This window comes from Choloepus didactylus, chromosome 15, assembly GCF_015220235.1.
Source record: "Choloepus didactylus isolate mChoDid1 chromosome 15, mChoDid1.pri, whole genome shotgun sequence".
Lineage (NCBI taxonomy): Eukaryota > Metazoa > Chordata > Mammalia > Pilosa > Megalonychidae > Choloepus > Choloepus didactylus.
Window position 1 is genome coordinate 59148135 of NC_051321.1, and position 27567 is coordinate 59175701.

Here is a 27567-nt window from a genome sequence, read left to right on the forward strand (position 1 = left end):
TAAAGAAATGAACATTGCTCCAAATATTAAATTGCTCTCACTATTCTGCCCTGGGTATTAATCCTCTACTTTGTTTTACACAACATGTTTCAACTAAGAATACAAGAAGGTATCACTAGAAGGGTAAACATTTTAAAGGACAAGTCAATTTTTGCTTCATCACTGCAAACACAATGAAACTTAAAGTGTAAATATATTAGTAAAGAACGTTAGATTTTGCACTTTAAAATTAGATAAACTGACAGATTTTATCCAAAAAGCATTAAATGCTAAAGAAATAGCCAGACATGAGAACCCAGTTGTTATCACTTTCTTATTATTTTCGAGGTACAAAAAGTCATGAAATTCTTATTCCTCTTCCTTTCCACTTTTGCATGATAAATACTTCACAGAATCTGGAGAATGAAGACAAGTAGTAGGTGATATTCAGATTACATTATATCAGCATTTTTGCCCTCATTTACCCCTTCCTTCCTGTTTCTGTGCACAAAAATTACAAAATATGAGAATCATTTCTAAAAATAGCATACTTTTATGAGAGAAACTCTAAATCAGAGCATTTAGGAAAGCAGTTAAAATTTTAGCTGTGATCAGCAAGAAAGGAAGTTGTTGTCCTGTAAGTTATATGCCTAAGATGTGCTGAAATTTTAAAATAAAAAAAATGTAGTACATGCTAACAAACATGGAACAAATGGGTGCTTAAATATAGTACTTAAGGGAAAAAGTCCTAAAGAATCCAAGAAGGCCACAGAAAGAGTTCTCTGATTCCCTGCAGTGAACCAGGAACCTCTTTAGACCTCAGTTTTCTAATCTATAAAACAGAAGGAAATAATTCCTACCTCACAGGGGTGTCATGAGAAATAAAGGAAACCATCTTGTATATGGGAGGCAATCAATAACATAATTCCCTTTCTTGCCCATCTTCCAAACTACCAATGAAATACTTGGCCAGGACATGGTTTGGAAAAGACTTATAAAAATTAACCTATTCATAAATATGTGGAACTTAACACACTTTAAAACAAACAATGCGTCAAAGAACTCACAAGGGAGACTAAAAAGCATATTAAGATGAATGAAAACAAAATGCCACATACCAAAACTTATGGAATGCAGTGAAAGCAGAGCTTAGAGGGAAATTTATAGCTATAAATGCTTATTTTAAAAAAGAAGAAAGATCTCAAATTAGTAACCTAAACTCACTCCAGGAGGAACTAAAAAGAAGAGGTAACCAGACTCAAAGTGAAAAGAAGGAAAGAAATAATAAAGAGTTGAATGGACATAAATGAAATAAATGACATAAAAAAGTTGGCAAACCTTTAGCTGGATTGACAAAGAGAAAAAGAGGATACAAACAACTAAAATCAGAAATGAAAGTGGGGTCATTATCACAGACCCAACAGAAATAAAAAGGATCACAATAGGATATTACGAACAACTGTATGCCAACAAATTAGACAATCTAGGTGAAATAAAAAAATTCCAAGAAAACATAAATTACCTAAACTGACTCAAGAAGAAAGAGAAAAATCTCAACAGGCCAATAACAAGTAGAGATTGAATCAGTAATCAAAAACTTCTCAACAAAGAAAAATTCAGGACCAGATGACTTCACCAAGCATTCAAAGAAGACTTAACACCAATCCCTCTGAAATGCTTCCAAAAAGTTTAAGAGGAGGGAACTCTTCCTAACTTATTCTTTGAGACCAGCAGTATCCAAATACCAAAGCCTGATAAAGATATCTTGAGAAAGAAAATTACAGACAAATATCTCCTATGAACACAGATGCAGAAATCCTCAACAAAAGACTAGCAAACTAAATCTAATAGGATATTAAAAGAATTATATACCATAATCATGTGGGTTTTATCCCAGGAATGCAAGAGTGGTTCAACATACAAAAATTAATTAATGTAGTATACTTCACTAATAGAATGAAGGGGAAAATTATCATTTTAATTGATGCAGAAAAGGAATTTGAAAAATCTTAGCATCCATTCTTGCTAAAAACACTCAGAAAAACAGGAAGAGAAGGGAACTTCCTTAACATGATTAAAGGCATATATGAAAAAGCCACAGCTAACATTATACTCAATGGTCAAAGACTAAAAGCTTTCCCCCTAAGATCTGGAACAAGACAAGGATGACCACTTTCACTACTGCTATTCAACAATGTACTGGAAGTTCTAACCAGAGCAATTAGTCAAGAAAGAAGGGGCAAAAAGGCATCAAACTGGAAAGGAAGAAGTAAAACCATCTCTAAGCAAAGATGGCATGAACCTACATATAAAAAATCCCAAAGAATCCACAAGAAAGCTACTAGAGCTAATAAACAATTCAGCAAAGTTGCAGAGTACAAGATCAATATCCAAAATCAGTTTTTTTTCTATATACCAGCAATAAGCAATCCAAAAAGGAATATAAGAAAACAATTCAATGTACAATAGCATCTAAAAGAATAACATATCTAGGTATATATTTAACCAAGGGTGTTAAAAAACTTGTACATTGAAAACTATAGAACATTGCTGAAGAAAATTAAATACCTAAAAAAAAAAAAAAAGTAAGATATCCCTTGTGTAGGAAGACTTAATTTTATTAAGATGTCAATACTACCCAAAGCAGCTTATAGATTCAATGCAATCCTGATCAAACTTCCAACAGCCTTTGCTGCAAAAATGGAAAAGTGGACCTTCAAGTTCATATGGAATTGCAAGGGACTCTGAATAGCTAAAACAATCTTGAAAAAGAAAAACAAAGTTGGAGGACTCATATTTCCTGATTTCAAAACTTCCCACAAATTATGGTAATCCAAACAGTACTGGCATAAGGATAGACATATCAACCAAAGGAATGGAATTGAGAGCCTGAAAGTAAACTCACATCTATGGCCAACTGATCTTCAACAAGCGAGCCAAGTTCATTCAATGGGGAAAGTATACTCTTCAACAAATGGTGGTAGGAAAATTGGATATACACATACAAAAGAATGAAACTGGAACCCTCTGTCACACCATAGACAAAAACTAACTCAAAATGGATCAATGACCTAGATAAAAGATTCAGAACTCTAAAACCCTAAGAAGAAAACACAGGGGAAAATCTTCAGGACCTTGTATTAGGCAATGGATTCTTACATACGAACCTAAAATCATGAGCAACTAAAGAAAAAATAGGTAAACTGGACTTTGTCAAAATTAAAAACTTCTGTACCCTGAAAGAAATTGAAAAGACAATCTGAAGAGTGGAGAAAATATCTGGAAATCATGTCTCTGATAAAGGCTTAATATTCAGAATATATAAAGAACTGCTAGAACTCAACATCAAAAAGACAAACACTATTAATAAATGGGCAAAGGATTTCAATAGACATTTCACCAAAGAAAATATACGAATGGCCGATAAGCCCATGAAAAGATGCTCAATGTCACCAGCCATTAGGAAAATGTAAATCAAAACCACAATGACTTCACACCCACTAGAATGGCTATTATGAAAAAAAAAAAAAAAAAGCTGAAAACAGCAAGTGTTGACGAGGCAGTGAAGAAATTGGAACTCTCATGCACACTGGTGGGAATGTAATTAAAATGGTGCAGCTGCTGTGGAAAACAATTTGGTGGTTTGCCAAAAGTAAAACAGAATTACCATATGATCTGGCAATTTCACTCCTAGGTATACACCCAAAGAAAGTGCAACGAGGTCTCAAATAGATACTTGTACACCAATGCTCACAGCAGTTTTATTCACAATAGCCAAAAGGTAGAAACAACCCAAATACCCATCAAGAGATGAATGGATAAAATATGGTATATCCATATAATGTAATATTATTCAGCCCTAAAAAGGAAAGAAGTTCTGATGCATACTACAACATGGATGAACCCTGAAAAACTATGCTAAGTAAAATAAGCCAGCCAAAAAAGGTCAAACATTATATGATTCCAATTATACCAAGCATCTAGAATAAGCAAATTCATAGAGACAGAAAGTAGAGATGTTACCAGGGACTGCAAAGAGGGCAAATGGGGAGTTATGGCTTAATGGTACAGGGTTTATGTTTTGGGTGATGAAAAGGTTTTAATAATGCAAGGTGGTGACAATAGCATAACACTGTAAAAGTAATTAATGCCACTAAATTGTACTCTTAAAAAATGGTTAAAATGGTGAATTTTATGTTATAAACATTTTACCACAATAAAAAATAATTAACTTGAAGACTCTAGGGATTAGGATTAATTTATTACAGTGTTCCAGAAAACATCTCATAAAAATTGCTAAAATGTCTATAGGATTATTTTCTAGGAGTCGTAGAAATAACTTTTAGTTGCTTAGAAATGGCTACACAGAAAAATCAAGTAGAGATATTTGCCTACTTTATGATTCTATAGAAAAGCATTTTAAATACATAAAATATTGGCTGAGTCTAAGAGATGGCTTGGTTTGATTATAAATAACCATTATCAGTATTTTAAATTTCCAATATAAAACTGTATTTAATAAATAAGCTTTTAAGTTTGTCAGCAAAGAAAGAGAAGTGCTACAATTTTAATTTTATATTAATAAACTTAATTTATCTTAATTAAATTTAAACCTATATTAACAAATAAATTTAATAGTTTAAGATTGTCCTGTTGTTCAATTCCTACTGAGAAGATGAAAACCACACATATTTTAAATATTAGAACCCTATTACACAACTATCACATTGTTTTATAATCCCTGCCACTGGACTGCATTATTGAAACTGAAAAACTATGTGTGGTATAAAAAAAAAAAATTCCTATTGGATTATGTCCAAGATGATATTACAATGAATCTGGAGTTAACAGAAGGTTACATAAAAATGAGGGCTCCTTCTAAACACGTCAACATTTTAGGATCATGACTATTCTGGAGAAGTATTTTTACTCTTCAATGGCTTCTAATCCCTTGGATAAAACACAGTATCTAAAGCAGTTAAAACCTAATATTTTGAGAAAATGTGGTCCTTTTTTTTTTTTTTGTTAGGAACCAGAGGAACTTAGTAGTACAAGGTAGGGATGCTAGGAAATCAAAGATGATTCAGTTCCTGAATACTATAGTGATTCAGGCACTGGAGAGAAACTGAGTACACTGACAACATACTACGATTTATTCAAGAACCTAAAAGAAAAAAAAAATTTATACAAACTGTAAGATGAAAATACAATTTCAAAATTCATATTGTTGTGTGTGTCCTTTCATGCTATATGAATATACTACTAGCAAATCCAAACATCTACTTACTATGATCAAAGAAATGCTGCCAGAAGGCTTCCATCCATTTCTGAAGATCTTCTCTATTGTCAGCAGTAAAAATCTGAGTTATAGTCTGGCCAGCAAAAGGGTTGATGATCGAGAAAGTATGGATTCTTTTCATGGCATCCTTATCCACTGCCCGAATTCTGGTTTCCTAAAAATTAAGGCAAAATTGATGTTTATAATAGAATATTTCTGTAATGATCAAACAAATGTTTTATTGCTTAGCTGCCATACTTATACCACATGTAATTACAGTCTTACGGATGATCATTTAAAATTCAAAGTGTTACTTTTAAGAATTTTTAATGTTCATCCTCAAATCTAGGTTTTTTAAAAGTTCAAAAACACTGAGCAATGTTTCAAAGTATGCTACATATACCACTTATGCTAAATTACATAAGATTAAAACATAACCTCTGTTTTGATCTCTCTTTAAGTGGGAGTTTGCTGTCTTTTAAATATATTTTAAAATATGCAATAAAACAAGTATGGCATGTCATAACTGTAATGTAGATTATATGTTAACTACATTTCCTACAGTAATAAAATAGAAAAGAATCAGTAAAGCATGTTTCTTCTTCTAATATTCATGCATAATATATGGTGGTATCAGTTAAAGCAGTAAAACCATAACTGAGTGTTTACTGCAGCAAAACAGGTTTCCCTCATTAACATTTATTTTATATGTAATGCTCATTTACAAAACTCATAGTTAAAGATCCATAAAGTAATACACCCCTCATGACCTAAAAATTCTTTTATTTATTTGTGCTGAATACAACACTCTTTAACAAAGGCAATGCTTTCATTCATGTTGACTGTCTCAACCTTTTTTTCCTGAGTGGTACTAGGTATGACATTGTAATGACACTTAACGTGTCTACAGTTAGAAGAAGAAATTCTATTCTCAATTCAACACAGCTACTGCCATGCCACATGGTAAGCTAGCAACTACGTGTAGTATAGGCCAAGGAATTTTGGGGAAAAAAGTCTAGAATACATCTAGCTATTATGCAAAGATAGGGATTTGACTGCCCTAAATGACATCACTGGAGTCTAAAAGGCACATGTAATCAACCTATTTAAACATACAGCTATTATTACTAGCAGAGAATGAGTTATGCCTTAGTAAGAATCTTTGGTATGCTACTCCATCATACTAATCTAAAGGTGATTCATAATGGGGTGGGGACCTTTTATTATTGTTAGTGTTAAAAAAAAAATACAGTCGAATGGGTTTTTGTTAAATTTTTGTTCTATCAACAAATATATCACCTAAAATTTCCTCTTTTAACCACATTCAGATATATAATTCAATGGTGTTACTTACATTCACAATTTTTTGTTATGATCACCAAAACTATTCAATCATCCCAAACAGAGACTCTATACTTATTAAGAATTAACTCCCTATTCCATACCCACACCCTGGCCCCTGGTAATCTTTATTCTAGTTTCTGACTCTGTAAATTTGCTTATTCTAATTATTTCATATCAGTGAGGTTTTAAAGATTGTCCCTTTTATGTCTGGGTTACTTCACTGAACATAATGTTTTCAAGGCTCATCTACATCGTATCATGTATCAGAACTTCATTCCTTTTTATGGCTGCATAATATTCTACTTTATGTATATACCACATGTTGCTTATCCATTCATTTGTTGATGGACACTTGGGTTGCTTCCATCTTTTGACAACTGTGAAAAATGCTGCTGTGAATATCATTACGCACAGTGAATTTTAATGTAACCCATATAGTTAATAGTACAATTACAGTAATAGTCTCTCATCAGTTGCAACAAAGGTACCACACTAATGCAAAATGTTAAAAATGGGGGTGGGCCCCTATGTGGGACATGACTCTCAGGGGTGTAAGTCTCCCTGGAAATGTGGGACATGACCCTGGGGATGAGTCTGGCCCTGGCATTGTGGGATTGAGAATGCCCCTTCTTGACCAAAAGGGGGAAAAGAAATGAAACAAAATAAAGTTTCAGTGACTAAGAGATTTCAAATAAAGTCAAGAGGTTATTATGTACTTTTTAGTTCCTGGTGTATTAGAACAGCTAGAAGAAAATACCTGAATTTGTTGAACTGTAATCCAGTAGACTTGATTCTTGATGACTGTATAACTATATAGCTTTTATCATGTGACCGTGTGACTGTGAAAACCTTGTGACTGATACTCCCTTTACCCAGTGTATGGGCAGATGAGTAATACAATAAAGACAATATATATACATATACATATATATGTGTATGTATATATATAAAAATAATAAGTGGAAATAAGGGGTATGGGATATTTTGGAAATTCTTTTCTATTTTTATTTTTTTCTTTATTTTGGAGTAATGAAAATGTTGATTGTGGTGAAGAATACACAACTATATAATGATATTGTGAACCACTGACTGTATACTCTGGATGGATTATATGGTTGTGAACATATCTCAATAAAATTGCATTTAAAAAATGATGGTGGGTATATGGAAAGTCAACAATTTCTGCATGATCTTTCTGTAAACCTACAACTGCCCTAATTTAAAAAAAATTAGATATTCTTGTTACTCAAATTATTCTTCACCTCACCCAAATCCATTTAAATACAAATTTCTGATTATTTTTTGTATATAGAGTTAAAGTTGATTCAATGTTTCAAAAAGAAAAATGTGATTTTCATAGATAAAAATAAGATTTTTAGAAATAACAGCAAGGTATCATTTCAAATGAAAATTATGTAGAAAATCTGATGAATTGAATCCTATAAATCCTTCTAAGAGAATATAATGCAACAGTATCTCCATAAATACTATGCACTCCATTAACTCTGGTATTCATTAATAGCATTAAAAATTTACAGCATGAGAGATTTTTAAAAGATGCAAATGAAATGCAGAATAGATCATTTCAATTAACTTCTATATTTTATCACCCTAAATAATTTAACTAAGGAGAACTTTTTTTTTTTTTCCTAACTGAAAACTGCACATCAAAGAAAAAGTGGTCAGAACAAGTAAAGTTTCTCAGAATGTCAGAAGGTTCATGCAAGCTGCTTTACAGTGTTGGTAAAGTACCAATGACAGCATTCAGGACTTCGCTTCTCCAAGAAGGATACTCTCTGAGCAGGGTATGAAAGCAAGGAATTGGGTGTCTCTTTTCCCACTATTTCTACCACCTAGAATGTGTCCAGCATCCAATAAGTGATCAGAAAATAAATGATGGATAAAAGAATGAGATAATTTTTACATAGATAAGTTTTACATAGATAGACTCAGATCCTAGAGATAATCTTTAATTTATAGATGAGGAAACATATATCCTGAGAGAGTAGCATTTTACTCAAGGTCAGAGTTTCCTTTCTTGCTTTTGCTAATCCCAAAACTTTTTTTTTTTTAACCTACTTTTATTGATTTGTGGATTTGTGATTGTTTACTGTGAAATTTCCAACCTTGGCTGATTTTGTTTTTGGCAATCAGCACATAACTGAACTATAACTACCAACTCCATGAGATGGTGGGCTATCCAGAGAATGCCAAGAGAAGGTGATAAAAAGATAACCTGAGAAGTCAATTTTATAAAAAAACATAAATTATGAAGTCAAAGGTAAGTTTCTTGTAGGTTGTTCACTATTTTGAATTAAAACTATACTTTACCTCTTCATTTCCATGGTAATGGAAAATTACTAGACCAGGAGTAGATTTATGAATTGCTTCTTATTTCGCTTTCGATTATATGATCTTAAAAAAAAATCTACTACTACAATGAAAACTTCGCCCACCACATTATGGCTTCTGGATACTCTTTCCTACTAAAAGGAATCAGATCTCCTTCGAAAAACAGCTGATTCTCAGTTTAGGTCAGGAAATGCATAAGAAGATCATGGAACATCTTGTCCTACCAGAAATCAAAGATTACTAGGATCGTATCCAAAGGACTCAAGCACTAACTTGAAAATCCTTGCACTAGCCAATGACAGGATGATCTGAATATCAATAAGGATAACAGTGGCAATGGACTGACACATGAAATATCTCTAAATCCATCCATTCACAAATGATATTTAAAAAACTAACTGAAGAGGTGACATCATCAACATGGTGACAAATGGCTACTGAAAAGTTCTCTCCAGAGATTCAAGGAAAAAAAGGAAAATTCTGAATCGTTTGAAACTCTGGAGGAGAATGTAGACTGGAGAGGGACCCTACAAATGCCAAATTGAAGAAAGAGAAGAAATACCAGGTAGGAATCTTCCATCCTGGCCCAGTCAGTCCTCTCCATCTCACTCAGTCTCAGTGTGGCAAAAGCACAGAGTCAGCAGACAGGACCCCTCCCACCATGGACACAGACTATAAAATCTCTCACAGCAGTGAGACATACTCCCACCATTTGAAGATCTGGGTGGTGAGAAGGACATTTCAAGGCCCAGGTGGGTGAGGGACAAAGAGATTGAGACAAAGATTGTGTTTCCAGGCCTGGGTCTGAAAGCCCTTCCCCCATCCTTGACGGAAGCAGCAGCTGGCTGCCTTCCTGGAGTACTGAGTCAGCTGAGGGAGTACTGAGTCAGCTGAGGGAGTACTTCGCCACAGGTGGAGCCCCACATCAAGCCAGATTTTGGCCAGCAAAGTGAGGGCATAGGAATCCCAGTTAACAGCTCTAAATCAAATCAACGAGTTGAAAGAAAACATGACAAAAGTGATGAAGGATATAAAGACGACACTGGGTGACCATAAGGAAGAATTTGTAAGCTTGAAAAACAAATGGCAGAACTTATGGGAATGAAAGGCACAATAGAAGAGATGAAAAACATAATGGAGACATACAACTGCAGACTTGGAGAGGGAGAAGAAAGGATCAGTGAGCTGAAGGACAGGATGTCTGAACTCCTGCACACAAAGGAATAGACAGGGAAAAGAATGGAAAAATATGAGCACTGAGAGAGTTCATGAACAAGAGACATCCTCTACAGGAGATACTAAAGGGAGTGCTACAGACAGATAGTAAAAGACAGGAGGGAGAGGTTTGGAGAAGTGTGTAGAAATGAAGGTATTAGGAGATAGAAAGAGGGTAGAGATTGGTCATTTGATGCTGAAGGAGTATAGAATGTTCAACAGGATTGTTTGTATAGATCCAGAAATGGATAGCACAATACTGTGTGATAGTAGCACAATATTGTAAGCATACTGAACAAAGATATCTGTGAGTACGGTTGAAAGAGGAAGGTTAGGGGCATGTAGGATACCAGAAGGAAAGATAGAAGATAAAGACTAGGATTGTATAACTTAGTGAAACCTAGAGTGGTCAATGATTGTGACTAAATGTACAAATATGTTTTTACATGAGGGAGAACAAATGAATGTCAACTTTGCAAGGTGTTGAAAATGGGATGGTACTGGGGAAAAATACAATCAATGAAAATGAGAGTCTATAGTTAATAATAACCTTGTAAGATGCTTCCATTAACTGAAACAAAGGCAAAATACCAAAGCTAAATGTATATAAGGTGGGGGGGCGGGGTATGGGACTCTTGGCATTGGTGTTGTTGTCTGACCTTTTTATTGTATTGTATCTTATTTTTTCTTTTATCCTTTTAGTCATCAGTTTTTCCTCTTTTTTTCTTTTTTCTCCTCTTCCTTTTTGCAGAAGAAATGGAAATGTCCTTATATAGATGTGGTGGTGAATGCATAAATATGTGATTATACCAGGAACCTTTGTTTCCTTAGGAGGGAATGTATGGTATGTGAATAAATCTGTTCAAAAATAAAAAAATAAATGGAGGGATACAAGTGGTGGAGAAAAGGTGGAGAGAGGGATGTACCTAATCACTGATGTAGGGGAAGTAGCATGGTGCAGCCCATTTGGAGGGCAGTGTGGTGGTTCTACAGGAAGCTAAGTATGATATTGTCATATGGTCCCACAAACTTTTTATTGGGTATATATTTGGAAGAACTGAGAACATTTGCACAGTGGGATTTATGGTGGTAGTATTCACGATTAATAATGGATGGAGGTGGACTAAGGGTACACTGACTGATGAATGGAATGGCAAGCTGTGCTGTATACATACAATAGAATACTGAGCGGCTATATGAAGGAATGAAGTTGTGAGGTATGCAATTAGGTGAATGGACCTTGAAGATAGTATGTTGAGTGAAATAACAGAAATGAAAAGACAAACATTATAATGCCTCATGAATACGGACTAACTATAATGTGTAAACTCTGAGAATTGAATCTGAGAGCATAGGTTATCAAGGGAAGGCTTATGGTAAAGTTTCCTAGAATGTAAGCTCTTACAGCAGTTACATCTATTCCTGAGTTGTAAGGGCTATTTCTAAATTCTGAGATGCTGATCTGTTTTGTGTATAACCTGATTGGTCCCTGGAACTTCAGGTATCCATGTGACATGACACCTGAGACTCAGAGCCAGAGTTCAGCAGCTATGAATGTCAGTATTACCCCATAAAGCAAATGTTAAAGAGGCTGAAAAAGAGATCAGACTTCAATTAGAAATGAATGAAATGGACTTGGTTAGGACTAAGGTAAATCAGACTAAAGGGTAAAAGACGATTTTGATGGTGTTTAAAACATCAACTTCTGTGTGTGACACCAAAGGAAAACATGTTTATTTGGTGCAAAATCTGTACTTTCTATAGCATACTATATAGTTTAATTTGTATGGTCAGTTTATTCAAATACCATAATTACATGGAACTTTGAATAGGGAGTGAGATCTGGTTGGTTTGTACAGGTTAGTGTGAAGCCCCGATATACATCCCGGAGTAATCTGGGCAGAGAAAAATGTATTTGCAAAGCCCCCTTGAGGGACTGGGGAAAATGCGGAAATATTAAACTTGGAGAATTACTACCTGGTGAATTACTGAGATTTCCACAAGCATTGGGGACTACCAAATTTAGAAGGCCAGGTCCTTGATCTTGGGGCTTGCCCTTATGAAGCTTGTTACTGCAAAGGAGACGCTAAGCCTACCTATAATTGTGCCTAAGAGTCACCACCAGAGAACCTAATTTGTTGCTCAGATGTGGCCTCTCTCTCTAAGCCAACTCGGCAGATGGACTCACTGCCCTTCCTCCTATGTGGGACTTGATTCCCAGGGGTATAAATCTCTCTGGCAACATGGGACATGACTCCTGGGGATGAACCTGGACCTGGCATCGAGGGATTGAGAAAGCCTTCTGACCAAAGGGGGAGGAGCAATGAAACAAAATAAAGTTTCAGTGGCTGAGAGATTTCAAATGGAGTCAAGAAGATATTTTGAAGGTTATTCTTACATGTTATATAGATATCCCTTTTTAGTTTTCAGTGCATTGGAATAGCTAGAAGGAAATACCTGAAACTGTTGAAATGTAACCCAATAGTCGTCTTGAAGACAACTGTTTAACTATATAGCTTACACTGTGTGACTGTGTGATTGTGAAAACCTTGTGGCTCACACTCCCTTTATGGGGGGGATGGGATGTTTGGGTATTCTTTTTTACTTTAATTTTTATTCTTTTTTTTGTGGTAATGAAAATGTTCAAAAATTGATTGTGGTGATGAATGCACAACTATGTAATGGTACTATGAACAACTGATTATACATTTTAGATGACTGTATGGTATGTGAACATATCTCAATAAAATTGAATTCAAAAAAAAAGAAAAAAAAAACCTGATTGGTCACCTTTGAAAGATGCTAGGAAACCACATCACTGTTTTGATAACTGTTACATACATGCAAAGAATCAAACATTGACTCTGTAAGAATCATACCATGGGTAACCAATGAAGTAGAGGTCTCCCAGGTAATACATAAGGAAGGAATGTTAAAATATCACCAGTTTCCAATTCCTAATGAAATAAAGGATCTAAAGCAATGAGCCATCAGTGGATGTTAATATTAATAGAAGACCCAGGCATGTTATGTGCCCAATGGTGGAAGTACATAATACTTCCTAAGAAGTATTCTTACTCATCAACCAAACAACAAATTTGAATCCAATCAAAAAACAGACAATGTGAAGATGCAATCAGCAAAATTAAAACTCTGGAAAATTTTGTAGGGTAAATGACCCAGTTTCTTCAACAAATAAATTGTGTGTGTGTGTAAGACAGAAAAAAACCGAGTTGTAGAGAGAGAGAGAGATAGAGAGAGAGGAAGCTAATAGATTAAAAGATTTAAGAGACCTAATCAATCAACTATAATCTGCAATTCATGGCTCATATTTGGATCTTGATCCAAAAAGCTATTTTTAAAAATTATGAGACTGGGAAATTTGAACACTACCTGGATTTTTTGATGATATTAGGACTATAGAATTTCTTAGGTGTGAAAACTAAAATGTTTACTAATAAAATAATATGGTCTCTAGGATTTGCTTCAAAATAATTCTAGTGTGGAGACAATGTATGAGGGTAGAGACGTGATTACTTATGCTATTCTATTATCTTGAGATTATTCCATAAAACAATTAAAAAATAAAATGTAAGTACAAAAAATGAAGCAAATCTTAAGTGCCTGCTTTCTTATCTATAAAGCAGAGAGAACAATTATTTCACACTTTGCTCACAAACATGTTAAAAGTATAAGTGAGATAACATCTGGGAAAAATGGTGAGTTCTTTCAAAGGTTCTCAGTCTAAAGTCCTGTTGAACACAAATAAAATGTTGGTGGACAAACAGTGAACCCTAAGTTAAAGCAAAGACTATGGTTAATAGTACGATTATAAAAACTTGCTTTCATCAACTGTAACAAATACATTGCACCAATGCAAGGTGTAACTAGTAGGGTGACAGGGTAGTATATGCGAATTCTGCATTTTATACATGATAGTTTTGTAAACCCACAACTTCTCTAACAAAAAAAAATGAATTGAAAAAAATGTTGTTGGCTAAAACAAGCTTTAGACTTTTATATACTCTAATGACAAAGAAAGCATACTTTCACAATATATGGTGAATAATGTTTGAAATATGTAAATAAAACATAACCATAAACTAAACCAAATATTAGGTATGATTAGTATCTGTTTGATATAATTATTTTCGAAGTATGCCAATGAAATTATATGCAAACCCCTAAGAGGAGAGGCTGTTTAAAAAAAGTTATTTTTGCTGGGTTTAATAAAGGATAGTCTGAATAGTCAATAGGATTCAAATATTAAGTCTAAAATAATCAAAAGAAAATTCCATGTGTTTCATAATTTTGTCTTCCAAAGTCCATGATAAATATAATGGCTAAAAGTAATTTCAAGGCAATTTAACTCAGGTCTATCACACTGAGTAGTGTTATTGACTTGTCTAGTACAAATTTCATTATTAATTAAAATGAAGTGCTGTACAGTATTTAAATCAAGAAAAGACTATTGATCTCAAAGACCCACACTTCTTTTCCATCCCACTTCCCAACCCCATTGGCAATGGATAAAGCTTTGGCTATAAAATGCTTTCTACAATGTATAGGAGATTCAGTGGCTCCAGTTAAGTACCCATTATTGAGAATGTCTTGCTCAATAACATTCATGGTGAAGTTTTTTTGAAGTTGAAGCAATCACTTTGAAGTAAATCACCCTTTCATATTTGGATTAAAAAGAGGAGGGGAATAGCTTTTAGGCTTTTCTTTCCTGAATGTGACTATTTCCACAGATGGCTCTATGAAAATTAATGAACTGACTTAGCCTTACAGGAAATGCCATTCAGATGGGCCAAGAATTATAGTTAGAGAAGGAGATCCTGCAATCAGAATAACAGAGCTATTATTTATATACCTTAGCAACTGCAAGATTTATGTCTGCATATAATTTTTAAAATAGCATTAAGCAATATTATTTTCCAAGCCATGAGAGAAGAAAGACAACCAAAAGAGGAAGAACTCTGAATTCTAGTTCATGTTTAACATTATTTTGCATAAAAATATCTTAGAGACTCAACACTGGAACAATACCAAAAACTGAAACAAAACACTAGTCTAAAAAGTTTTGTTTGTTACTTACCAGAAAATATCAATTTAGCAATTATCAAAGATGCCTTGCTTGTTTAAGAATACACTAATGGCATAAGATCTGATCCTTAGAAACTTCCAAAGTAAGCAAAACAATTAAAACATATACCTTATTTTAAAAACAAAGTGATTTAAAACATTTAATAGATAAGAATCTATGAGCTTATAGGATACCTGAATTGGGGGGAGGGAGGGGAAGGGGGAGTAGCGAGAGGGAGAGGAAAAATTCATTTGCTACCTCTGGAGGTGATCATATAATACCAATTCGTTACTCTGAAAATTGGTAAAGAATTAAGCTATCATGCCTTTTCAGGAGGGACTGTAATTTAACCCTAGTTGATTAGGAAAAGTTCTTCTCTTCAAAACAATGCCAGCTAATATATATAGAAGGAAGGATAGTAGGAGACAATCATGTGCAATCTCCAATGAAGTAACAGATTCAGCCAAGGACAAGCAATGGCTGCTAAAACCATTAGAAGAAAGTTTATTAGACAATGAGATATTCACAGAGTGCAAAAGTATCACCTCACTGATCATTGTAAAAGGGAAAACATACACTTACACTGGAAAGATCTAGTGGCCACAGCCTTAACCAAGTCATTAAACTTAGCATTACCAGTAGTGAGACAACCTGACGTTATCTGCCTTCTAACAGGATGCTCTAAAAAGTATTTATCATCATCCACGTAATATTCTTGCCAAAAAAGTCAAAAATGAATCTAATTAAGCCTCTAGACCTAATTCATAGTTGGAAAATTTGAATAGACCTAGACTGAAAACACAAGCTAAAAGGACATTTTAGGGAAACGGGGGAAATTTTAATATGGACTGGATATTAGATTATATTGGGGAATTGTCAATTTTCTTAGGTATGATAATGGTATTGTAATTATATAAAAGGCCCTTATTTTTGAGCATTGCATGTTGAAACACTCAGAGATAAATTGTCACAATGTTGGAGACTTATCTTCAAATGGGTAAGCAAAAAATACAGGTAAGTAAAGAGACAAATAAAATATTACAAAATGTTAATGGCTATTCAGTCTAGATGGTAGGTATATAGGTGATCATTACAGTATTTTTTTCAACTCTTCACATCTGAATAATTTTATAAGTTGAGATAAAAACAAGAAAAAATTACTTTAAAGGGAGAAATAATTATATAACTGTCAAGTTTTAGCAAGTAATCAATTTTTTTTTTTTTTATTGGAATGGCATTTGACTATTTGAATAAAGAGACCAGTGGCATTTACTGCTCAGTGGGAAGTTTCCAGGTGAACGGAAGGGTTCAAAGGAAACCTGAGTTCGTAGAAGTAGGAACTGCAAACTTTCAGGAAAGGACTAGCTAGCTGGTAAGGAAAATTATATGGTTCACTCTTTTCTTAATGAGTAGAAAAAAAAAATAGATAAAAAGTCATGGGTTGTTTTCCCATTTCCTCACAGGCTTACTGTTCAGCCAGAGTTGGAGGACAAAACTAGATTTTTTTTTCCTATCTCCATATCCAGTCTGAATCAGAGTTCTGAAAGTAAAAAGTAGCTCTGAAATGAAGTTCTGAGCCTGAAGCCACAATTAACCTGTAGGCAATGGCCTAGGTATATGTTGAATCTTTACCATTTAAATTTAAGAGGACAGTTACAATGAAACTTCTCTGTATTGTAACCAGGGCATCTGTATTTTTCAGTGCAGAAATCAGTGCTGGAGAAAATTAAGACGGCAATATCATAAATTCCGTAGTAATTAAAAATTTCTCTATGGGATGATGGAAAAGTTTTAGTAATGGATGGAGGTGATAGGAGCACAAAATTGTGAATGTAATGAACAGTAGTAAATTATATATTTGAATGTGGTTAAAAAGGGAAATTTTAGGTTGTATATATGTCACTACAATACAAATTAAGAAAAATAACATAGACTGTACAATGCAAACAGTGAACCCTAATGTAAACTATTGATTACAGTTAATAGCGCAATTATAGTAATATTCTTTCATCAGTTATAACAAAGATAACACACTAATGCTAAGTGTTAATATTGGGGAAAACTGTGTGTGTGTAAGGGGGGTATATGGGACTTCTGCATTTTCTGCATAATTTTGTTGTAAACCTACAACTTATCTAATATTAAAAAAAATGGCAATATCACAAAGTTGGAGAATGGAAAGATTTGTCATAAGTTTCAGCTTTGAGATCTGCAATTAAATTATACTGATCTTCCTAACCTTAACTCTTATCTCATGATTTAATCTTAAAATTCTCTTTTATACTTTAGGAAAAAGTTATGTACAATGGAAGAGATATTTACATCATCAGTCATTAGGGTCAAATATAGCCTACATTGTCCCCAAGGCTAAGGCTGAGTCTACATAAATTACTAAATTAATCAATCATTTTTCTGTGAATTTGTAATGGCCAATTGTGGAACAACCACTGGGATATCTAAATGTGCTGATATCAGTCATCTTAATAATGGAATTGATTGAATAGAGAATCCCATCAATTGCCTGGCCATCAGCTTTTATTACCACAAGGAAAAATGAATCAATTGGACAAAGGTCAATTCAGTCAGATCAAGTAAACACTGTCGCCACTTTTCTGGAATTATACCCTTGTCATCAGGCAGAAAAATACAGATGCCCTGGTTACAATACAGAGAAGTTTCATTGTAACTGCCCCTTAAATTTAAATGGTAAAGATTCAACATATACCTAGGCCATTGCCTACAGGTTAATTGTGGCTTCAGGCTCAGAACCTCATTTCAGAGCTACTTTTTACTTTCAAAATTCTGATTCAGCCTGGATATGGAGATAGGAAAAAAAATCCAATTTAGTCCTCCAACTCTGGCTGAACAGTAAGCATATGAGGAAATGGGAAAACAACCCACGACTTATCTTTTTTTTTTTTTTTCCTACTCATTAAGAAAAGAGTGAGCCATATAATTTTCCTTACCAACTAGCTAGACAAGTTCTACCTGATCTCTGAGTCTGTTTCTTCATATGTAAAACAGGAATAATATGCCTGTAAAATAGGCAAACAAACCTGGTCTATCCACCTTAAATGGCTGAGATAAGGTAAAATGAATGTTTTGAAAACTATCTTTAAATAAAACAAATGACTTTTAAAATGTCATTTGTTTAAAAAACATTTTAATATGGTTAATGGCTATGCATTTCCAATGTACAACATGTAAAGAGAAAAAAACTAAATTTGTAGGATTCCATTCCTACCCACCAGCTATCTAGTAAAAAACAAGTTATACATAATCATCTATGTAGAACTCTTGCCAAAAATATTTAATTTTAATGTGGTCAAATAATTAGTCAAATTCACATGTGGGGACATTCTAAGAAGAAAACTGGCCTGGCCTTTTCAAAAATGTCAAAGTGATGAAAGGAAAAAAAAAAAAAGACAAAAAAAGAAAAGCCTGGGGATAAAGGGCCCAATTTAGATGAAAAGGGAATGGAGGATGGGGTGACCAGACAAAATCCATGATCCTTCATGGAGTCCTGGCTCAAACAATAAATAAAAATTAAAAAGAACAGTTTGGAGACAATTGGGCCATTTGCTCTGTATATTAGAGAATACTAGTGTATGAACAATAAATTTCTTGGGTGTGATGATAATGTTATGGGTATGAGGGAAAACGCCCTTGTTTTTCAGAAAAACATACTGAAATAGGGAAGAAAGTTTATGTGTTTTTAAATTTCTTCAAAAGGTTCAGAAAATCATTTTTTAAAACTAAGGGAAAAAGCAAATGTGGCAAAACTAACATTAGCTGAAGAATCTAGGTGTATACAGGTATTCTCTATTCTATTTCAACTTTTCTATACATTTGAAATTTTTCAAAAGCAGAATAAAGTAAGGAAAAGTGGGAAAAAAGATTCCGCTGCATAGATAAAATAAAAAGTCAAGTTATAAAAAATTATGTCCGTTTTTCAAGAATAAAATTATACATTTTAGTAACCTAACTTTCTAAACCAAAATAAATTCACTGCTATATATTGAAGTATTATTTATATTAAGAGCAACACTAATCTTTCCAATATACAAAACAGATAAATTAGGTGCACTTAATTATAATCATAAGAGGTCTCACTGAAGGATTTCCTTTAAGTAAAAAGCAGTATAATTTCTAAAAGCAGGATAAAAATAGACAAAATGTTAATTGCTAGAAAAGACAAATTAACTCAATTCCTTATAGATGAGCAGACTGGTCCTATGTGTTTTCAGGAATACAACTACTATGTAAAAGGAAATATGACAACATATTTCTTTAAAAGAAAATGTCAGAGACAAGTAGAACACATTCAGTTAACAGATGTGAAGGTTCATATTTTATCATATACTTCAATTCAACCACTCCAAAAGCAAGCCAAGTAAAACAACTAAGAAAGAAATAGGTGCAGTCCAAAGGCAGAAAACAGGGTGTTTTGCTCTAGAAATGCCATTGAAGTATTTAGAGTAGGAATGTTATCATAAGGGACAAGAGAAGAATCCTCTATCAAACATTAGACTTGGATGACACACCAAGATTAAATTTAAGATAGTGGAATAAAAGACAATAAGTCTGCCTTATATTGACAAGTTTTCCTACAGACTTTCAGGTGGTAAAAATTCTAACTAAATTTTAGTAGTCTCCCTTGTATCAAACCAGTATACATATACTCGATGGATTCTATTGGTGATGTAGTACTACTTTTTAAATGCAGTGCAGGCACTCAATTATTCAGTATAAATAAACGGTTAAGCTTTCCTGTCCTGATGGAAGATTGGACAATTGCCCATCAATCCCCCAAGAAATCTGAAAATATAATCAGGAATGTCTTTTTATGGGGTCATTTGACTATTATTAATTAAAAAGAGCATCACTATAATACAAAGGTAATACTTTATTTATGTAATCTTTTGGTTAAATAAATTTATGAAAATTTTAAATATGCTGTTAATACGTTTACATTCTTTGCTTTAAAACCTATTTACTGGTCCAATTACTATGTTTTCTTAGGAAATATGCAGTGTTTCCTTTAATGGATAAACTCAGTAATGGAAAGAAAAATAACAGATTTAAATATCTTTATGAACTAACCTATTTTTAGCAGTCCTTTGCTTTTCTTTACAAAATGGCGACAATGTAAACTATATAGAAAAGGACAAGCTTCATAAAATGTTACATTTTTATTTTCAAAACAGCATTTAATTTACCTTGTTAATGGGCACTACTAAAGTTGGTTCAATTTTAGCTTCGATTTCTTCTGGGGTATAAAAACAATAGAGTTTACCCCCTCTCAAAACACAATACAACCTTCTCCAACTAATCAGGCCTTCTACTATTTGCTGAAAAAGAAAAACAATCAACAAACCATCAATTTTAAATCATTATTAATCATCTTAGCTCTAAATGCTACAATATATTTAAATGAGCAAAGTTAAATTCATTTTTAAAATGTAAAAGATGTGATAGAAATATCCATTAGTTTACTTAGCAATAAGTCAATTGCCTAAAATCAAAGAGTTAAAACCAGAGAAGAAAAGTTTAGAATTCTCAAAAGCACTAAGCAAAAAAAGGGTAATGATTATTACATAACTATTACACTCAAAAAAAAAAAAATCATAATTCAATGCAGTTTGAGAAAAACTAGGCTATTAAAAATTAGTGCTTAGAATTCTATGGCAATTCCTCAAGTGACTCAGGAAAAATATAAAAATAGCTATCAATGTTCAAAATATAATTTGCTCTTACTGTTTTCAGAACACTAGAAAATGTTGACTACCCTGTAAGAATACAAATTTTCTTTCCTCTTAATGGAATCTTTTAGAAAAAACTATTGATTCATTGAAGCCCATAATTAATTATTTACTGGATATAAATAACTATGGTTATAAATAAATCAGTAGTAGGTGGCAAAGAGTCAGCTTTGGAGGCCCAGAGGCCTAAACTGTGCCAAAAGCTGTCTGCCAGAAAGGCCTTTATGTGAATGGTGTTGAGCAGCCCCCATCAGTTTCCACAAGGAGTCCTCTGTAGCTGCTGATAATCCTGTAACCATTAAGGAACCAGAGGAACATGGACAGGTAGCTCCTTAGCCATCAACACTGCATTAGACCCCTTTCCTTGCCACCTCCACATCTCCCACAAAGACTGTGTCCAATTACATTTAGAAAACTGAAATTTTAAAAGAGACTTTAAAAAATACTTCTCAATATTAAAAAGCCAAACAACTGCCAGTATATTAAGATTTAGATTGGAGCTACTGTTATTGTAGAATACTTCAAGTCCTCTAACCTGCTGATTAAGAAATCCTGCAAATGCATCCTCAGCCATGCAAGCTGGCTGGGCAACTAATCGGCAGCACATGTTACCATATAAGGGAAGCCAAAATGAAGACTCCTCTATTTAAAGGAAAGAGAAAAAAAATCAAGTTACAAATATATGTTTATTTAAGGTCATTATACATACTAATTTTTTTCTTTTCACAATTTTTCTTTTGCTTTGTATAAGAACACATTTCAAAATTACTTTTATGTAAAGGTTTATCCTACTCAAAACAGCAGTACCATATTTAATGATAAAATCTCATAAAAGAAAGTAGAAAGGACAGGATTAAATTAAACTGATAGCTTATGGCATGCTGGAAAAGACATGGAGCTTTTAGACTCTTTTTTGATCTTTAACAAAGTAATGAATCAACAGAGGTTGTTCAGGGAATATAAGTAACCTCATTTTACATAAAAACATTCTAATAAGTGATTTGTGTGCATCAAATTATATTTTTTGCTCTGACTTTGATTATAAGAAGGTGATCCTCTGAATAAAACATTATTTCAGAGTACAACTTTAAAAATAATAATTTAATACAACGTTTTGGCCCTTTCTCTTCCGTTATTGAACAATTCATTCTCCATTAGGTGGAACCCCCAAGATAAGCACCAGAGCTGAGTGTTGGAGCTGTGCAGAATGAAGAGGGTGACTCGAGGTGTGAGAGCCTGATTACGTGGGGGTACTGCCTAGAATGGAGGAATCTGTCCTGAACAGGGTAAGGAGGGTGTCCCTGTGGAAGGGCAGCCTGAGGCAGGGTACCAGTGCCCAAGGGGATATCTCTGGTGTAGAGTCAGGGCCCAAGCAAGGTGAGGAAGGTGTCTATGTGGGGTGGATGCCTGAAGTGAGGTGTGAGAACCCAAGTAGAATAAGGAGAGTGTCCATGTATGGGGGCAGCTGACCCATGGGAATCAGAGCCTAATAGCAGTGAGGAGGCCATCACACGTGAGGTGACCCAGTGCAGTGTGCCAAGAGCCCTGAGATGGGTGAGAAGGGCATCCAAGCAGAGGGACAGCCTGGCATTGGGTATCAGAGCACAAGCAAGCTGAGGAGGGTGTCCACACAGGTAAAGTGATCACAACCAGACACGGGGAGTTACAGCCTGAAGCACAGTAAGGAGGGAAGCCCTGTGGCAGGGTGCCTGGTGTGGGTTGTCAGAGCTTCAGCAAGGTAAGGAGTGTTCCACAAAGGGCAAGGGGTGGCCCAGAATGGCAATCAGAGTTCTAGCAGGAAGAGAAAAGCATTCAAGTGGGGGAGATGGGAGATTGGTTGCTTTCAGGGAGATTAATCAAAGAATATGTACTAAAGGTAAAAAAAAAGACCGATTTCTACTGTCAGAGAAGGGAGTTACAGTGATTACAATGTACTATGCAATGTTGGATTAGAACTGGATATATTAATGTGAATTCAAAGTTTTCAACTTACAGAAATATATATGGAAATTCATATGTATATATACATATCTACGCATGTAGCTCTGTCCACTGAGAAGACCTGGGAACAGTGACACCCTAACAGCAATAAATATACTTAGAGCCTGATCCTGTCTTCTATTCTCCACTAAAAAGAACCAGGGCTCCTTGGAAAAACGGCTGATTCCAGGAGTAGGGCAGGAAAAGTACAAGATGAATCTGGAATACCTTTATGCCATAAAGCAAGAAGTGCTCAAAGAATAATGTGAACATGTCAAAAAGACACAGAAAATATCCTGAACGGGCTCCACTGGCCAAACTGGGGATAATTTGAACCTCAAATAAGGACAGTAACAGATTATGACACACTGACTAAAACAGGAAAACACGAGTCCATTCTGATAAAAATCAGTGAATAAATCAAAAGTCTAATAAGAAATGAGAAACATACAGTTTCAAAATATTCTTCCACACACAAAATGTGTATGAATTACAAAGGGAAAAAAAAGTAACTTTACAGTAGAGAAGCTTGGCAGATGCCATCTTCATAAAGTAACCAAAGTGAACATCATGAGGGATGGATCAAAATTATGTGCTACCTGATAGGAAGCAATGAGAATACAGCATCACTTTGGTGATATTCCTGCCAAAGAAGCATACCCTGAATCCAATCCCAAGAAAATATCAGACAAACCCAAACTGAGGGACCTTCTACAAAATAAATGACTATAATCTTGAAAATGTCTTGGTCATGAAGGCCAAGAAAAGAGTGAAGAACTGTTCAGATTGAAGGAAAGTCAAGAGGCAAGATAAGTAAATGGAACACATGCTTCTGTACAGAATCCTTTGACCATAAAGGACTTTATTAGGATAATGGGTGGCTCTTGAACGGAGTTGAGGGCAAGATGGTAGTAAAGTTTCAGTATTCATTTCCTGACTTGGATATTGTCTTGTGGTGATGTAGCAGAATGTCGTGTTAGTAGGAAATGCATATCAACATATTTGGGGGTAATGGAACATCATGTAAGCAACTTGCTTTCACATATTTTTTGGGAAAAAAGATCTTGACATTCAACTTGCAACTTTTCTGAATTTTGAGATTTAGAAAAATCCTGTCAAAAAAACATTGACACTCCTTTCATTTAGTATGCAGATAAGTGTATATGAAAGGAAAGCATTGCATATAATGATTTCTTCTGTGCAAAAGGGCTTAAATAAAACCCAATACATGTCCCTCAGTTCACAATGAACCAAACAAAAATGGTTTTTAAAGTTTTGTACCATACACCCGTTGGTACTACCTATAAAATGGCTAGCCATTGACTTGTTACTATTATTTATCAAAAAATCTTAGTAATAACTCTGGGGAGAAAAAACATTTTTGGTAAAATATGCAGTTAAGTAATACATAGTGCAAAGTAGACAAGGTTTGGTACTTCAATTAAAGGAAAAAGAACAACAGCCTAAACGAAGAAGGCAAAGTAAAACGAAAAAGTTACCAACTTACCTATCCAACATTCTACTATAGACCAGCATACAAACTTGCCTGGACTATTCAAATCATTTATATTAATATTTTGTTAAAGCTGCTAGCTTATTAGAAATAAATGCATGAACACAATATAGGCAATGACTCCAAAATGCATAGATAAATAAAAGAAAATATTCTTTCCTAGAATAGGCAGGAAAAGAAATAAAAATGCTATAAAGCATGCCTCTGAGCAATACATCCGAAATCTAGTTCCTGATTTATGAATGGAGTATACTCTAAATATCTGTAAGCTAGTTGTTTTAAGTTAGAATGAACTTTCTAAAAAAACATAATTGTAAATGATGATTAGGTGCTCAGACCAGTCCATAAAAATTGTGCAATCAATAAGGCATCTGGAACCTAAATTACATGTTTAACAATGTGTTTCTCTGGTAAAATAAGTTCAGATTTCATGGCATTTTAAGAAAAATAATTCCTTTCTGATTGCAGTATCTGGAAAGGGATACTGGATTTTAGAATTCCTTGCTCCAGAGCCCCCTTGCCACATAACCTGCATCACCTGTTACTTCCAACCTAGATTTCTTTACACTCTGGACCAATGTGGAATAAAATGAATAGTCACAGCTTCTTCTATATACTCCTGACAAGATAAACATGGCATCTAGGCTAGTCACTTAACCAACCTGAGTATCAATTTCTCATTTTTAAAAATACCCCATATCTTAGATGGGGAGGGGGACTATTATGAAAATTGAATAAGATAACATGTATACGGCATTTATCACTGTGTCTGGCACATAATAGATGCTTTCCATAACTTAAAATCCAGGGCAGTCTCCCAAAACCATACCCTTTCCAATTTTCAGTGTACCTCTCAGTCCTTGCACAACACATTAATCAAAATACCTAATACTTCTTTTCTAACCAGGAAAGGTGCTAGGGCAAGATGAAATTAAACAGAAAAAGCAGTCTGACTGTTCATTACTTAAAAGGCTTTATCTAATTCATCCATAGTTTCAAATGAGGAACAAGAAAGAGTTTAAAAATGACAACAACAACAAAACAACAACAACAACAAAAAACCAGGCAGGATAAAGAAGACAGATAATATCTCAGTTCTGTCAGTCAATTCTTTACAATGTGGTTTCATTATAATCTGTGTCAGTCAATTCTTCACAATGTAGTTTCATTATCTTATAAAAAGCACAGAATTTCTTAATACTAAATATAAAGCTTAAATCATTTTGGCTGTTCCTTTTCTTTCAACTAGTAAGAATAATAAAATTGAGTTATATTTTTAAAAATCTTGTGTTTCCTCTTGATTCTATAGTATTTAGTAGACACTGGCATAACTCTACTTGGCAAAAGCCATTATATTAACATACAGATTTACACTAATGAATAAATTAGGGGGTGATTTTTTTAATCATAGATTTTGTTTCTTTTAAATAACAAATTCTGTTTTTTACTCAAAATACTGTTATACATGACTGCAATTTACACACACTTCCAGGAATGTACCTATTATATCAAAAGAGTTAGGCATAAAGGTCAGTGTTTCTTAATATATGTTCAGTGGAATCCATAAGTTCCAATGTCAAAAAAGTTTGGATATCCATTTTTGGGTTTTGTTTACATGGTGTTTAATATGTTAGTGTGTACTGCATTTATTCAAGAAAGAGCTATGCCACACAATTTTCGTGCATATTTGCCCTTGAGAATTTTGATGGAAGGAAAACCTAGTAATATCTTACAGAACACTGAAAGCAATTGAGGAATCACTGTTAAAGTTGATGTTCCCTTTGTGAATTTTATTCCTTTCTAAACCACTTTTCAGAAGATTTGGTTGAAAGAATGGGGTCTTTCATCATCATTTCCAATATCTTCACGCTTCAACAGTATTTGGAGTCTTTGGGTATTTTCAGAGTAATCATACCTGACAGCAAAGCATAGCAGAAAGAGCACACACCTGTCCTGGATTTGAAGCCTGGCTCTACCACTTGCTAGCTACATGATCTAGCATGTTACTTACGTTCACTAAGTTGTATTTTACTCATTTGTTCAAAGTAAATGACAATAAAATGAGGAACTTGAGAAGCTCACAGGACTAGCCAGTGTTATCGCTAGAATATGAATCCAAGATTGATGGCTCTAGAGTCCCCATTATTAACCACTTATTATAATGTTCTTCATACCTGTATCTCACAGAGGGTAAGAGTAAAAACTGTTTTAAAAGTATTCAGAACAGAGACTGTCACTAAACATATGCTGATTATATTAATAATCATTCTAGAGAACTAAATGAGATAACAAAAAATTTCATTTGCTACATTTTCCAATAAAATTGATAATGCACAGAATATTGTGGCAGACTTCAGATTTTTAGTGATGGAAGGCTAGATATTTCAGACCAACCCTCCCACTGAAAACTACTAAAAATGCTGAATAAAATACATTTTTAAAAATCTTCCCAAAGAAACAAAGAAATGATAAGACTAAGAAATTAATCCAGACAAACTCGAAGGTAAATGAGAATCTCTCAAGTGAACATAGAAACTGCTTTTGCTCTGTGAGCATTTGCTAATCCAAGCAAATCTGAACTTATGATTTGATGGTACTGAAAGATGAGGGAAGCAGAAAAAAAAATCAAAGCCTGGGGCTTATGCAATATGAGTAGCTTAATGGGAGATTCTCTTATACTAAGCAGAGATCCCACAGGGATCACGGGATCACCACCAGGGTAGCAGTGAACCAGAAGTAAACCAACCCTGCTGCCCAGGTTCCCATTTCCTGGGGATGTCCGGAAACACCCAAGCATGGCCCTTGGATAAAGTGGGCTTAGTAACCCCAGGTGCTGGACAGAATCAAAAAGAAATACTAAGCATCAGTTTATTCCTATATGTAAAATTTCAATTATAATGACAAGCACACGAAGATCACCAAGCATGCAAGAAATCAAAAGATCATCTGTGAGAGCCACTAGAAACAACAGAAACAGATCCAGAAAAACTTTAGATATCTGAATTCTTAGACACAGACTATAAAATAACTTTGCTTCTTCTTTTTTTTTTTTTTTTTA

At 34.1% G+C, this 27567-nt stretch overlaps 1 protein-coding gene across 3 annotated transcripts in view; it reads right to left on the reverse strand.

Moving 5' to 3' along the window:
* RTKN2 (rhotekin 2) overlaps positions 1-27567 on the reverse strand; it is a 113940-nt gene that overhangs the window by 28365 nt on the left and 58008 nt on the right. For all 3 annotated transcript variants that reach the window (XR_005211807.1, XM_037804094.1, XM_037804093.1), the window contains exons 8-10: positions 21552-21658; positions 20474-20605; positions 5267-5432 (exon numbers count right to left, since the gene is read on the reverse strand). Coding sequence is in view for 2 of the 3 variants with exons in the window: in XM_037804094.1 (XP_037660022.1) it covers positions 5267-5432; positions 20474-20605; positions 21552-21658 (405 nt within the window). In the remaining variant the exon portion in view is untranslated. The remainder of the gene's footprint in view (positions 1-5266; positions 5433-20473; positions 20606-21551; positions 21659-27567) is intronic.